This window comes from Panthera leo, chromosome D4 (assembly GCF_018350215.1).
Source record: "Panthera leo isolate Ple1 chromosome D4, P.leo_Ple1_pat1.1, whole genome shotgun sequence".
NCBI classification, from domain to species: Eukaryota; Metazoa; Chordata; class Mammalia; order Carnivora; family Felidae; genus Panthera; species Panthera leo.
In genome coordinates this window covers 59,910,501-59,926,632 of record NC_056691.1, presented here as the reverse complement: position 1 = coordinate 59,926,632, position 16,132 = coordinate 59,910,501, and the positions used below count along the sequence as shown (strand labels likewise).

Sequence of the window (16,132 nt, the reverse complement as noted above, 5' to 3'; positions counted from 1 at the left end):
TCAACATCACACCTGCTGCCCCAAGCAGGGTTGGGGGTAGGGGGATACATGAGAGGTGCCAGGGTGGGGGTGTCCAGGATGGGGTTCACCCACTGACGGGGATTTTGGGAAATGCCAAACTGCCCTTTTTGTGATGTTTTCTTTAAGGGCCTGGATTTGGTTAATTTCCTGCCAACTTTTTTTTTTTTTAATGTTTATTTATTTTTGAGAGAGACAGAGACAGAATGTGAGTGGGTTGGGACAGAGAGAGAGGGAGACACAGAATCTGAAACAGGCTCCAGGCTCTGAGCTGTCACACAGAGCCCGACGCGGGGCTCAAACTCACAAGCTGCGAGATCATGACCTGAGCTGAAGTCGGATGCTCAACCGACTGAGCCACCCAGGCGCCCCAATTTCCTGCCAACTTTTCTCACTCTGCCTCAGAGCCTTAGGCAGAGCAGGACATTAGGCCATCAAACTGGCAAACTCACAGTGACAGACTCCAAACAGTACCCGATATCATGTCTCCCCTTCTTTGGTAATAAAAGCACTCTACTCTTAGAGCTGAGCAGAAAGCCACTCGGATTAAAGACTACTTTTCCCAGGCCCCCTTGCAGGTAGGTTGATCCACAGAACTCAGCCCTGGTCCATGAGAAGGGTCTAACGGTGATTTCCAGTAACCTTCCTTAAAAGGCACTTACATAATGGCTTTTCTCCTTTCCTTTTTCTCCCCTTCCCTCTATTCCGATGCCTTGTGTGCAGCTATCACGGCCGCCACCCCGGACCGTGAGGATGAAGACTACACCCCAGGGATGGCCAGAGACGAGCTGGATGGAATCTGGGACGCTGGGAAGTTTGGGGAGCTGAGCTCCATACCAGCACTAAACTGCCCACTTCTGGACTTGTACTTGAGGGGTAAATAAACCACTGTTCAAGTAGTGTTATTTTGAGTCTCTTATACTCGTAGCCAAACTGCCTCCTACCTGACAACCTAGGTTCTCATCCCAGGGCTGTGAGGCCACAAGAAGTGTGCTGGTGCTCTCTGGCTTTGGATCCTCCTTCTCTAAAATGAAGTTCAAAAGCCCTATTAGCGTCATACTGCAGAATAAAGGTGTGAACTCCATACAGATAGAGCTTATTGCCAGGGAGTTTTATCATCATAGGGCATAATTGTTCATTTCCATTCAACCAAACAGATACCGCATTATGGGGACACTCAGGATATCTGCATTTGATTGTGCAAGTTGTGCACTGCACAACTCCAAGGACATTACCTGCTTTCTGGTTTATGTGAACAACGTCTCCTGCAATGCACAACTTACACATCTGTACCTGGCTGCCCTACATCTGGTGGTACAATGTGGCTTCAAATTTAGGAAACCTAGATTCTAGTGGGCAAATCATATATTCAGTTTTGACAAACATTTGTCAAGCAGGTACTATGTGCCAGGTACTGGGTTAGGTGCTTTTCATATATCTAACCATATTTATATATATTTGTACGTGTGTGTGTGTGTGTGTGTGTGTGTGTGTGTGTGTATAAACAGAAACAAAAGCCTGTCATAAGAAACAGAGCCTGAGTTGCAAACTAGGAAGCCTATAGTCCAAACAAATGCCAAAACTTGGGCTGGTTTGGTCTGTGCATTTAAATGTGGTGTCAACATTTTAAAAAGAGGGAACTTGCACGTAAAAATTCAGATTTCCACCATTTCTTGAAAAATTAAATGATCTGGCCATATTGGGCTTTCCCTTCCACATTGGCAACAACTGGTGGAGCTGAATGGCAAGTGCCCTTTAGTCAAACACAAAATGTCCTGTTTGCTTCTGTCCCCACTACCCCCTACTGTCACTGACACAGGTCAAGAATCAGTTACCATTCATCACTGACTGTGTTGTTACTTACCTTCCTGGAAGGTTAAGTGGCAATGAAACTTTCTTCTGTCCACATCTCTTTCAAGAGTGGAAAAGTGGGGGCGCCTAGGTGGCTCAGTCAGTTAAGTGTGCGACTCTTGATTTCAGCTTAGATCATGGTCGTGCAGCTCTTGAAATTGAGTCCCACATTGGGTTCTGTGCTGATAGCACAGAGCCGGCTTGGGATTCTCTCTCCTTCTCTCTCTCTCTCTCTCTCTCTCTGCCCCTAGCCTGCTTGCTCTTTCTCTCTCAAAAATAAGTAAACATTAAAAATAAGAGTGGAAAAGTAAAAGATGAACCAGGATGAAAAAGGTAAAGATGAACCATGTGCCTCAAGAAACTGGTGTATCTCCCTCCCTTCATGTATATTACCTATCTGATGTTGTGGGTGCTTGGTTTGCTGCCTCTCAAGCAGACAGTGTTCACAGAGTGGGAGAGATGGGGAAGAGACTAGAAGGCAGGGTTTAAACTTTATCTACTGTGATTTTTTTCTTTTTAAGGGTGATCTGAATAAAATAAGGTAAAATTTTTACTTTTGTTAAATGCAGATGATGGGAGCATAGGTATTGTCTGTACCTTCCTATGGGTTTTGAATGTTTCCCATTAAAAATGTCAAAAGAAAACTGCTCAGTGTCCTCAGTGTGGGGCAGGTGCAGTGCTGGGGGCTTGGTGGGAGGGCAGGGGGTTTGGGAGAAAAGGGAGGGTTTTGAACTGAGGAGTGAAGGGCTTCAGGACCACCAGGTCTCCTAGCAAAGAAGCAGGAGAAGAGGGACCAAGGAGAGAGGAGGGCTCTTCGCAGAGGCTAGAGAGGGGTGTGGGGAGCTAGTCATGGGGCCAGAAGACAGAGCTTAGGGTGGGGACACACTGACACCTGGCCTCACTCACCCTCCCCCTGCCAGGCCCATCCTTGGTTCTGTGCATGGCCAGCAGTGTTTCTAAGGATGTGTGCCTATTTTTAGAGCAGAGATTTATTTCTTTCCATTTCAACTGTTTACTTCTGTCCTGGGCTTGCAATTCTGCTGGTTTGTGTTACAAGGGAGAACCATAGCCCTGTGGACCAAACTTGGCTGCTTCCTGCATGGCCAAGAGTGTCCTCTGGCTTACTGGGTGCCATTTGGGGCATGAGTAGGGAGGATTTTATGATTTTGTGGAGTCTGATGGAAAGTAGCGTGATGTGACAGGAAGTCCCAAGTTCTCATCCTAGGTCTGTGGCTGACTTGCTGTGTGACCTTGAATAAGACCTTTGTCCTCTTTGGGCTTTGGGGGGGCTTCGTTGTTGTTTTTTCATCATTAAAATGTCAATATTACCACTTACCTCATAGGGTTGGTATGAGGAGTCAATGAAATGCATAAAGCACCAAGTGAATGAATGACATGTGTCCGGGAGGGACGCCATAAATGTGGGTTTCTTTCCCTGCATCATGTACCTTTATGCAAGGGGCAGGGGAGGGAGGGTTAGAGGGTTTCTAAGGGTCCTTCCAGCTCTGAGATTCCGCAGTTCGAAGTTTTCTCTTTCATCATTTCTTCCTGCAGTTCATGGCCCCTTGTTCTCAGAGCTCTTGATGCATATTGTGGACTAAGAGAAAGAGGTCTGCCTGAACTTGGCCTGTAGCCTACCAGTTGTGTGATTCTGGGCATCTATTTCTCTTCGTAGGATGGTTTCTTTTTTTATTTTTTTTTAACGTTTATTTATTTTTTGAGACAGAGAGAGACAGAGCATGAATGGGGGAGGAGCAGAGAGAGAGGGAGATACAGAATCTGAAGCAGGCTCCAGGCTCTGAGCTGTCAGCACAGAGCCCGACGCGGGGCTCGAACTCACGGACCGCGAGATCATGACCTGAGCCGAAGTCGGCCGTTTAACTGACTGAGCCACCCAGGCGCCCCATGTAGGATGGTTTCAACCCCAACCTTGAAGGACCAATCTCACAGGATCCTTGTAGCAATTTTATGAGATGATGCCCATAAAACACTTAGCACAGTGCCTGGCATGTAAAGAAGATCTCGCCTCAACAGAGAAAATAGCTATCATTACCACTATCATTACTATTATTATTTCGGGCCCTGCAGGGGGACTGTAGTTTTCCACTGTTGTTTCTGTGGCTATAACGTGCCATGGAGTCCCGATGGCTGACTTCAAAACCAACTCATAGAACTCGATTTCTTTATAAGGTTGGGATTAGCTCTACCAACTTCCCTCTTGCTAATATTTTAATCCTTTTACTGAGACACTTAAGAAAAAGTCTTCCTTTTCCCCAAAGCTTCATTATCAAGCAATATTTACAAATAAACTCTTTACCTTGATGGTATTTTTCTTTCTTTTTTTAAAGATTAGTATTGATGGAGAAACTAACACAACTTCAAAGGAAATCGTTTTGGAAAAAACAACCTGCTGGTAACTCCCCCCTCTACCCCCTGGGCGGCCCCATCCCACATGTGCTCCTAGGAGGCTGTGGTTAACAGCACAGGCTAATGGCTCAGGACTGTGGGCTGGAATCCCAGCATTATCTGTGTTGCATCCTGGGCAGATTATTTCATCTCCCTGGGCCTCAGTTTCCCCATCTTTAAAATGATGCCCATGACGGATCCTCTCAGAGGAATGAAGGAGATCAGCTATGCAAAGCTCTGCCCATGGCACAACCAGGAAATGTTAGCCATCTATTGATCCCATAAGAGCTTGCACACTGGTCCTGGCACAAGTCACAGCGTGACCTGTCATTCTTGAATGTTTCTGTGTGTTGCCCATTTTCCCCACTGCCTGGTGCAAAGGCGATCTGAACCAAGGAGTTGGCTCGGCCTCAGAGCAGCATCCACTTAACTCCAGAGAGAGAGAGAAAGGGCAGATCCTCTTGGGGAATCAGTCAACAGTGGATACTTTTAGCACAAGGAGCATTCCTCTCCCGCGGGAGTCTGAGTGCAGCAATCTCATGATAAGCTCGAGTTTTTCCAGGCCGCAGAGTGAGAGATAGAAAGTTTCAGGGACTTTTTTTTTTTCTTCTTTTTTTCATGCGCACAAGCTTGGAACCCTCTGCTGCAAACAAAGCTGCCTTCCAACTCCGAGTACTCTACCCTGTCACGTGACACCGGGGCTTAACAATTGCATCACTGAAAACCTAACCCTCTGAAGCGTCAGCTGAATTCAGGTAACAAGATTGCCAGCAATAGCTCATAAAATCATAGCTGGTTAGAGCCGGAAGGGATGTCTGAAGGCACGTAGGCTGACTGCATCCCTTTCACAGATAGGGAAACTGAGCCCTGGAGAGGGAAAGCGCCTGCCTAGGTTGGGAGCAGAGCCAGGACTGAACCTGGACCGCACTGCAGGTTGCATCCAGGAAGAAAGGAGGATGGTCTGCCATACAGCAGTCTCCCCAGTTACAAAACCAGAGCACATCTGTGGCTCAAACTATCTTCCTGAGACACCCATGAAGCTTCACAGGGGCTCTCAGAACCACGTCATGGCTCATCCACTGCCTAGATGTGGGACCTTAGGCGATTTACTTCACCTCTCAGTTTTCTCATCTGGAAAATGCCTGCATCACAGGATTATGATGATGGTTGGATGAATTAATATTTTCAAAGTGCCCAGAATGCTGCCTGTGCACAGAAATTGCCAGACAAGCATGTGTTAAACAGAAATGAAAACGCAAGCCATAGAGCGTGCAACAGACAGGGCAGTGGACCCGGGGCCTGGTCTGGTTCTGTTGGACATGTGACCTAGAGCAACCTCCTTCCCCTTTCTTGGTCAGCTCCTGCTCTGAAAGCTGGGGACATGGACTCTCCTGGTCCCTGTGCCCCTCCCAGGTGCCTGGCTCCGAGACCTCTCCTGGTCTGCATACCTTTGGCCTCTCCCATGCTGACCTCAGAACTCGGGCCAAGGGTGGGTGAAACCGAGCTGGAATGTTTGCACTCTCAGAAAGTAGGGAGGCCCCCTAGATCTCTTCAAAAGTCACACACTGACTTGCAAATCAGGTAACAGAGACATCTCCATGAAGGGGCCAATTGTGTGGCTGGGACAAAAAAACCCACTGGCCTCTGTTACCTCCTATCCTCTTTCTGACTTCTCTTTCCTTGTCCTTGAACTTAGAGAGAAAGGGGTCTTTGAAAATGTCCATTTTGAAACCACAATGGTATGAGAATCACAGGTCTCTGATTGCTCAACCCTCCTCCAAATCCAAATGCGCATTTACTTTCCTCCTGCCAGAGTGGAAATTGTGTGAGCACCTGAAGCCTGCTTGGAATCTGAGTCTCCACACCCTGGTCCCATGACCTAGGTAAGTTAGCTTTCTGGGTCCCGGGCTCTCCATCGTTCCAGGGGGCACCTACCTTCTTGTTGACCTCCTGGGCGGAGGGCTGGGGGAAGCTGGCTGTGTGAGAAGCACAGGGGCTCTGGGAATTTGCTGCTGAGGCCAAAGACTTTGAATTTGGGTGGGGTGACTGGCAGAACTCTTTGCCAGGTTAGAGATGAAACAGAGCTCCCAGCTGGGGCTCAAGCAGACCTTAGGGCCCACGCCCCCAGTTCTGAAAGGGCTCTTCTACCCACCCCCTCCCCTGCTCGGGTCTGATGCTTGGCTCTGACCCTTGGCATCACCTACCTGACTTGCAGACACAGCCTCATCTAACCCCATCTCCACCCGGGGGCTCGGAGCAACTCCAACAGCCAGAGAAGGCCGGAGGCAGCAGGCCTTGCAGGGCCTCTGGGAGCCTGCACTTCTCTGCCCCAGGAACAGAAACATTCTACAACACGGTGGGAAGTTGCAGAGAAGGGCAGAGCCCTTCCTTATCTTCAGAAAGGAACTCTCCCACCACCTGCTGGGCCTTCCACCTTTCCCCCATCTCACTGGCACCTGCTCTGGTCATTGGTTCTCAGAGCTCCTGGAACCAGCAAGCTCACCAAGTCACTGCCCCTCAAAGATTCCTCAGGCCTACGGAGAAAAGTCTAAACTCTTTGGCTGGCCCTGCAATCCCCCTCCCTCCACCATTATCCAGCCTAAACCTCCTTCCAAGTTCATCTAACCCCTACACAAACTGCACTGAGATTCTAGTTACCATCCCCAATTACCTTCTGCACACGAGACTTTGCTCATGGCTTCCAATTGGCCTAAAATTCTTTGTTCTTATTCTTGACTCAGAAAAACCCCAGGGCCCAGTGCATCAATCATCTGCTCTGTGGAGCCTTTCGCCAGTAAGAACCAGTCCTTTCCCTGAGCTCCCTGTCTGGGTCCATTTAGGACATGTGTATCATGCCTGCACTCCCAGCCTGAGTGGGCTGAGCACTGAAGGGCAGAGTCCCTGCCAGGCTCCTGTGGTGGTGGCCAGCACAGGGCCTGGCACCTGACAGGTAACTAAGCCATGTTTACTGAGTTGACGAAAGTAGCTACACCCTCCTTTTGTTCTCACTTTTTAAAGCTGTTCATTCATATAATCCTATGTGACAGTGGTCTCGGATCAAATTACAACAGAATAATCTCACAGCAATAGAGCTGGAAGCTTGCTTATTCCTTGCCTAGAGCACTCGTTTCTCCCAAAGCCCAGGCTTCTGGGGGAGCGGGGGTGCAGGGGAGGGAAGAAGAGACCTAAGCCTCTTGCACCAACACTTCCTCCCAGTCCCCTAGAGCAGTCTCATCAGAGGAACCATCCGTGGCTGCACAAGGGGAAGTCATGAATAGCAAGAGAGCTCTGTCATTCTATGGGGCCTGGGACCCAGGGACCCCAGAGTAGGAATCTGGGTTTTCTAGAAATACGACATTTAATTGAATCTGGAGATAAGACGAGGTTATAAGCTCAGGGCAGCTTAGCCCTGAAGGGAACAACCAACTCCATCATTTCATGGCTGGGGGACACTGAGGCCTAGGGAAGGACAGCAACTAGCCCAAGGTCACACGGAGAGAAAGAGCCAGGGCCAGGGCTGGAACTGTGACATCTAACCTCTTGTGTTTCTCCTGCTAACCTACATTCCCCCTACACTAGCTGTGATTACTTGAGGGCTAGTGAAATGGTATAGTAGTGTTCTTTTCTTTATGGATCACTGTTAAACCACAGTTGGACAATGACAGGTTTTAAAAAAAAAAAAAGGTGTGAAACATTCCACTATTTTTTTTTTTTTAATACAGAATGTTTTACAAATATGTGTGTCATCCTTACTCAGGGGCCATGCTAATCTTCTCTGGGTTATTCCAGTGTTAGTATATATATGTGCTGCTGAAGCAATCACTGAAATGTTCCATTTTTTCTTGATGTTTATTTACTGAGAGAGAGAGAGAGAGAGAGAGAGAGAGAGAGAACACAAGCAAGGGACAGGCACAGAGAGAGGGAGAGAGAATCCCAAGCAGAGTCTGGGCTGTCAGTACAGAGTCCGATGTGGGGCTCAATCTCACAAACCATGAGATCATGACGTGAGCCGAGACCAAGAGTCAGAGGTTTAACCGGCTGAGCCACCCAGGCACCCCTGAAATTTTTAGTTAAAAATATATATAAATATACGAAATGGAAAATTCAGTTAATTCAATACTATTCATTATCTACTTTCTCTGGGCTGAGCATTGACCTGGGTACTTGGGTGTAAATAGAGGACAAAGGCCCCTGTCTAGTAGGCCACCTGGGAATCCCTTTCTCTGCCCTGCTCATGGCTTCGAGGTGGCTGGCCAAACCACAAGCTTGATCAGGGAGCCTCCTGCCGCTTGCTACTGTCATCCTGACTGCAGAGGCAAATTCTGAGCATTAAACACACTCCTTAAATGTGCCAAGCATGAAATGCAATGATAAAAACATATTCCACAAGTGAAAGGGGCTCTTCTAGTACTTGATTTCTCTGTTAACTCATTCCATGACACATGTTTCCTACTACCCTAACACAACCAGCTGGATAGAATGGTGGAATTGGCTTTTGCAGACTTCATTACAGGGCCATCCAGGTAGCAGTACCTTGTAGAGCTGGGGCAAGGTTCTCCAGAAGATTGTATCTGGTCTGAAACAGCGTCCAATTATATGGTGCTGTTTCTCCCCTAGCCAGGATTCACGGGTCCAGGAATCAAGGGTAGAAATGGCAGTGGCACCCCTTACTATTACCGCTGGTGACCCACTGGCAAAATTTTTTCTTCCTGTTCCTGTGACCCTGTGCTCTTCTGGCCTAGAGGCCTTAGTTCCAAAGGGAGGAATGCTTCCACCAGGAGACACAATAATGATGCCATTGGACTGGAAGTTAAGTCTGCCCCCGGCCACTCTGGGGGCCATGCTAATCTTCCTCCCATTTATACGGTGGCTGATTCATGCCACTGAATCAATAAGTGGAGAAGGAGTTTCTGTACTGGCTGGGGTGACTGATGTTGATTAGCAGGGGGGAACTGGACTACTGCTCCACAGCGGAGGTAAGGAAGCGTTTGCCTGCAATACAGAGATTACTTAGGGCCTTCTTACTGTTACCACGTCCTGTGATTGAAGTCAATGGAAAACTACAACAACCCAATCCAAGCAAGGCCGCTAACGGTCCAGACCCTTCAGGAATGAAGGTTTGAGTCATCCAACCAGGCAGAGAATCATGCCCAACTAGGTGCTTGCTAAAGGCAGAGGGAATACAGAAGGGGGAGTGGAAGAAGGTAGTTATAAATACCAGCTACAACCATGTGACCAGTTAGAGAAACAAGAACTAAAATTGTCACGAGTGTTTCCTCCTTATTTTGCTTTGAACGTGCATGTGTTAAGCAAATACCTTTGGTTTTTTTCCCTCTCTTATTCTCTTACAGTGTAACATAAGAGGTATTGATTTTATACTGTCATATTTTAAGTATTGTTATTTTTATACCACAGTACTTAACTTTTGGGATGTCAAGGATGGAATCACTCAAAGACTTTAGCTCCTCTTCTAGGAGGTTGTACATGGAATAATTAGTTGTATCATGTTAGGCAGAATTATGACCTTGTTACTATCTTTATAAGGAGAGAAGTACTATTTAAGGAGAGGTGTATGGAGTTGCAAAGAGTAGACTGTGATAGTTAATTTTATGTGTCAACTTGACAGGGCAACGGGGTGCCCACATATTTGGTTAAACATTTTCCTGGGTATGCATGTAAGGATGTTTCTATATGACAGTAACATTTGAATTAGTAAACTTGAGTAAAACAGATTGCCTTCCCTAATTTGGGTGGGCCCCATGCAATCAGTTGAAGTTCTAAATGGAACAAAAAAACCCCTGACCCTCCCAAGAACAGGAGGGAATTTCCTGTGTTGAGCTGGGTAATTGATTTTTCTCCTGCCTGCAGACTCAAACTCAAACGTGGGCTCTTCCTGATGGGTCTTGAGCCTGCCGGCCTTCAGACTGAAACTATACCATCAGCTCTGTTGGTTCTCCAGGCCTTTGGACCCAGGCTGGAACCACATTGCCAGCCCTCCTGGACTTCCAGCTTGGTGCCTGCAGATCTTGGGACTTGTCAGCCTCCGTAATTGTGTGAGCCGATTCCTCATAATAAATCTCTTCCTATATGAATATACATCCTATTGATGCTGTCGCTCTAGAAAACCCTAAGCAACACACACACACACACACACACACACACACACACACACACACACCTGCAAGGGCAGTGTTATTCCAGTGTCATTGTCATCAAAGGAAACAGGAAGTGGTAGCTATAAGAAGTCTGCACCTGTCCCTCCCCACCAGGTGGTAAAGTTTGCTGCCCCTGTACCTGTGATGACTGTCCCCTTTACTGCCTACTCACATCAGGGTCCAGCTCATCCAGCTCATTTTCCAGGGTCCTGAGTTCTTCCTCTGTTAGGGCTCTGAGGATTTCATCTTCATCCAGGTCACGGTATTTCTCTAGTTCTCTTCTGTATGACATTGTAAGAGAATGTGTGCTTGTCTTCTGAGTTTCTGAGATCTATGACCTGCCAGAAAGAGAAAAATCTTAGGAAGATCATTCTTGGATTTTCTCTCACAGACCAAATCAATGCTTGTCATTTATACGGTGGCTGGGCATGTTCTATGAATCATCAGGATGATAACTAGTAGAGTGGAATGCTGCACTAAGTTGGATTAATTCTCCAATAAAACTGTGCAAGGTAAAAACCCTGATGGCATGTGAATGAATATATTGTAACTGGTTGCATTGGCCCAGCCATTAATTCTGAATAAATAGGTGATTGGAAATGGCTTATGAGTGCCTGAAAACTCAACTCTTCTTCAAGCAGTTCAAATACTTTCTGTACAACCCTCCACCCTTCACCTCACGCCCTGATGGAAAACATGAATTCTGGAAGCTCTGCCAAAGCTGATTGTGTAAGGGAAGGGGTATCAACTCAACACCTGCTGCATGCGGGTCCTTCACCTGTAACATCTCAATTGATCCTCACAAAAAGCAGCCAGCAATAACAGTTAACTTTTACTGCCATATCCAAGCCCTACATTAAGCACTTTGCAAGGATTTTTTTTTCTTTTAAAAAATTTTTTATTTTAGAGAGAGAGCGAGTGGGGGAGAAGGGCAGTGGAGGGGAGAGAGAGGTGGAGAGAGGAGGGGAGAGAGAAAGAATCTGAAGCATTGAGCCTGACATGGGGCTCGATCCCCAGACCCTGAGATCATGATCTGAGCTGAAATCAGGAGTCGGAGGCTCAACCAACTGAGCCACCCAGGTGCCCCAAGAATTTTCTAATTTAACCTCTGAGGTAGATATCTGCTGTTCTCCCCATTTTACAGATGAGGACATACAGCTCAGAGAGGTTGAGTGACTTGCACAAATCACACTACCAGGAAGTGCCAGAACCACCATTTGTATCCTGATATGCCTCAAGCCCTCTGTCCTCCCTCTTGGCTAAAACTGATAACAGGACAAGCCTAGCTCCCATATCACCTCCTCTGTGAAGCCTCAGTGTCCCCTCACTGAGCAAAGCTCATCATGGCCCTAGCACTGGGTCTGTACCTCTCCACTCAGCTCACATCCATCTTCCGTGGCTTCCCCAGGGGCAGGGTCTCAGTTTGCTGCATCCCCCCCTCTCCCCAAGGCCCAAGTCAGGGCCACACAAACAACAGAATGTTTTGTTTTGTTTTATTGAAATCAACCCGATTCCAGTTCTACCTGCCTTTATTTACCCCATCAGACAGCCCTAAGGAGACCCTAGGCTCTTCTCCTCTTGGAAAATGTCAGCTTGCTGCAGAAGGTGCTAGCATCTCTATGTTCAAGCCTGTTCTTACCTGTCCTACATAAGCTGAGCTGTTAACCCTCTTTTCTGAAGCTGATGGGCTAAAAAGTGAGGCAGGAGCTCGGGGCTTCCTTAGACTCTGCAGAATGGAATATACTACTGTGTCCAGGATTGGTGTTATGGGTTGAATCGTGTGCTCCCCAGTTCATATGTTGAAGTTCTAGCCCCCAGTACGTCCATACGCCAGCACCACACTGCAAGGAAGAATGTGATGTGACTTGGAAATAGAGTCCTTGCAGATATAATTAGTTAAGTTCACATGAGGTCATACTAGAGAAGCGTGAGCTCCCGATGCATCATGACTAGTGTCCTCATGAAAAGTGGAAATTTGGATGGACACACACGCAGGAAGAACACCATGTGAGAGTGAAGATAGAAATCAGAGTGATGCTTCCAATGAACCAAGGAACGCCAAAGGCTGCCAGAGAACCACCAGAAGAGGAGGGAGAGGTCTGCAATGGACCCTCACAGCCTTGGAAGGAACCAACCATGCTGACACCTGGATCTTGGATTTTTAGCCTCCAGAAATTTGAGACAACAAATTTGTGTTGTTTAGGCCACTCAGTTTGTGGGATTTTGTTACAGTAGCCCCAGCAAACAAATACAACCAGTATCTCCTTTGTCACAGCAGTTTTTGTTTTTAGACCCCTGCGCAAACACACACACACACACACACACACACGCACACACGCACGCACACACACGCACGCACACACACGCACACACAGCATGGCTCATCCATGAAATGACTGATGGGATTTTCCAGGGTAGAGAGAAATGAAAGCCAGGAAAAGACAACCAATGAACCAATCAAAAGCTGGAATAGTTGTTAACTAAGAACAATTCGTGTACTTAAATGAAAATCAAAGTTCGCTAAGCTGACAGATAAAGCCTCCATTTCAGAAAGGAGAGATATGTGTTATTAATGTAAGTTTGTACACATGTGAGCATATTTGTAGGAGAAATATGACAGCTGGCCTGATAAGAAAGGACTTGATTTCCAAATACAGAAAACCCCAATGCCATCCTTTCCTCTAAGAATGGATTGGATTAGCCTGATGTCTTCCTTTGCCCAGACCCCAATGCAATGTTCAGACCATAAATGGGTCCCCCTTGATTCATTTCTATTTACTTCCAAAGAAAGCACAAGCAGCTGACAATGCTCTGGTATAGATGGAAAAAAAAAAAAAACCTTCGTGAATGTTCTCAGAGAATAACCTAATTTGGCTTTTCTTGAGTGGAGCCAGGAGAGGATCTATGGCTGAAAGGGACCCTAGTGAAGGGTTCAGAGGCTTCCAGAACTAACTCACAGAGACACCTTTGAACTAGCTGCAAAACACGTTTTTTTTGGCTCTCAAACAGATTTTGTGTCATACAAAGTTCCACAGGATTTGAGACCACAGGATTTCTCAGAAATTTTGGTATGCTTCCACACATTGGGTGTCTGCAGGAGAAACAGGTTATAAGCAGAATTTTCCTGGTCTTTGACCATGAAACCATGTGTCTGAGGAACTGCTCCTGGGATTGGGATCCCATGAAACAAAGTTTGGGTAACAGCCCTAGCCTCACCTCTGGGCCACTCAGACTCACACAAGAAGGGACTTGGGGACAGGATGAGCTGGGACAAGTTTGGGACCCTGGGAGCTTCCCAGTTTGCCAGCTGACCCATTTCCTAGATGATATGCACTATAATCCTTAGAAAAAAGTCATGGACGGAGCCTGGAGAAGGGATGAGTCAGGACAAGGGAGAGTAGGAAAAGGAGCCATGAAGGAGCAAGAAGAGAGAAGTAGGTGGTGACCATGGGGCCCGCTGAAGAGGGACGGGTTGGGTGGCAGGCCACCTCCAGAGATGCCACCCTGCGGGGTGCAATCATCAACTTTCCTGAAGGAGCCTCCCTCTTAGTGCACACAGGGAAGGGAAGTTAATGTTCCACTTGCACACTCCAAAGTGCTGTTGAATTCAACATCCTTTTTCAGAGGACTTAAAGGCCCTTTCTAATGTCAAGTGTCCTGTGAATATTACGGGGTGATGAGGCATTGCATGAAATAAGCTGAGAGGAACAGAGGACTCCTAAGGTAAACTATGAAGCTGTCAGCTTCAAGCCACACTCACCCACTTGGCTCCCAGAAATGGCTTCTCCAAAGCAAGATTCTCCTCCTAATGTCAGTGATGTGGGGAGCTGGAGGTGGGGAAGGGCAGGGTAAGAGGGAGGGGAAAACCACGTTCACAGAGCCCACTGTAAGCTCCGCTTTAAAATACGGCTGGAAGAGATGGTATTTCTAGCTGTTAATAAAAGGCCTCCATTTCCTAATAAAAGAGATATTACTGATGGACAAAGGGCTGAGATTCATAAGACTCTGGTTGCAGTCCTAGTTGTGGCGCTAACTCCCCAGGTGACCCTTGCTGAGTTCCTTCCTCCCTTCCTCTGGGTCTCTGTTTGCTCATCTGCAAAATGAGCATAAGCAGACTGCAGACTGGGAAATTCTGCTGGTAACCTATCCCTCTTGGAGACATCCAAACATTGGATCAGATGGGCGGTCTTTAAACTGTGTTCAGGGAGAGCTCAGGCCCCTCCAGGGCCCCTGCCGGGGGTTAAGTAGGAAAGGCTAAGTGAGGGGGCTCACCCTGGTTTTGCCTGATTTATTTGGGGCTCCATATCAGACTTCCCTTAAAGAAGGGATTCAACTACTAAAATAAAAAGTTGACCATCACTCTGTACAGTGAGAGGGTAACCGTACTCGTTCACTCCACAGGGTGTGAGGATTAAGCGGACACAAGCAGAGAAGGTGCAAAGTCTGGGACTGCTGTGTGGTCAATGCAGGCTCAGCATACTAGTCATTATTATGAGGCTGCTGCTGTCCCTGCCGCTCCTGCCGGGGTCACCTTCCCATCCCCCTCCTGCTCCCCCATGCACTGTCATCAGACTGTAACTCCCCTAAGATAATGACATATGTCTTATTTGTCTTAATGTCCCGATTGCCTAGCCCTGTGCCCGGTAAGTGTGCTAGTAGAGAATGAGCCCATCTGGGTTTGGGTCTAGTGCCCTTGGGCCTTTGGGCAAGTCCCTTCTCTTCTTGGATCCTTTGTTTTCCCATCTTTAAAACGGAAAGATGGGACCAGGTCTCAGAGGACTGGGAACCCAAGAGGGGAGGGGCCGGCAGGAAGGGGGGTGATGAAGCCCTCAGAATGGCCCACCTGAAGCACCTCTGTTACCTGCTTTATAAATTGAATCCTCAGTAAGAGTCAGTGAGAAAAATAAAAGGGCAGCTCAATAAACTTAAAACACATTGAAAAACTTAATTCTTCCAAATCTAGTGTATATATTACTCTGGCAGCACATCTAGCCACCCTGCTTCTCAACGGCAGAAGCCTTAAACCACTGCTCCACATGAAAAAAATAGACTTTACAGGCTGTGCCAGGAAATACAACTAAGCAGGTTGGATAGTAGAAAAATAGTGGGTCAAGGGCTGAGGCCATCCATCAGGAAGCGTCAGAAATGAAAGCTCTGAGGCGGGGAAGTTCCTGGAGTACCAAATGCACTTTTAAATCTTTCATGGGAAGTGGGTCCAGTCACTTCTGCTAATGGCTTTTCCAGCATCCGTCCCCGTGGGAAAACTCTGGAAAGAGGCGCTGGAGCAGGATCTTGATTTATGGACTGCACTTCCCTGAGGTCAGGAGGGCGGGGCCTCAAGTTCAGAGGAATATTTTCCAGTTATACCATCTTCTTGTTCCAGCCACAGTGAACATCTCCATGATAGGTGAAGAAAGGGTGATTTACAAAGTTGAGTCTTCACACCCCATCTTTTCATGTCCTTCTCTTTTGGAAGACACTTTGATCAAAGAGATTTTAAGCCACTATCCCTCATCACTGAAGCCTATACCTCTCTCTCCCCTTGGCCTCAGGGACACAAGCACCCCTGTTCCTCTTGAGAGAGCTGATTCCACTGCTCTCCTTCATGAGGCACTCTGGGGCAGCCATGCTTTATATCATGTGACACCTCCCCTCAGCTGATTGGACAAAGTGGGTGCCTGTCTCAAGGGCAACAAACTGTT

The 16,132-nt window shown here is 47.3% G+C and overlaps 1 protein-coding gene and 1 non-coding gene across 5 annotated transcripts in view; both read right to left on the bottom strand.

Annotated features, from left to right (window-relative positions):
* Positions 1-16,132, bottom strand: part of TMOD1 (tropomodulin 1) — an 86,181-nt gene that overhangs the window by 54,776 nt on the left and 15,273 nt on the right. Inside the window, exons 1-2 of one of the 4 annotated variants that reach the window (XM_042912533.1) lie at positions 12,070-12,250; positions 10,603-10,768 (exon numbers count right to left, since the gene is read on the bottom strand). In XM_042912533.1, the coding sequence (XP_042768467.1) occupies positions 10,603-10,722 (120 nt within the window). In that variant the 5' untranslated portion in view covers positions 10,723-10,768; positions 12,070-12,250. Of the gene's footprint in view, positions 1-10,602; positions 10,769-12,069; positions 12,251-16,132 lie in introns of those variants that run through there. The other 3 variants (XM_042912535.1, XM_042912534.1, XM_042912536.1) reach the window with 3 other exon arrangements.
* Positions 7,988-8,095, bottom strand: LOC122205704. The gene has a single exon (XR_006196211.1). It is a non-coding gene; the product is annotated as a U6 spliceosomal RNA (small nuclear RNA).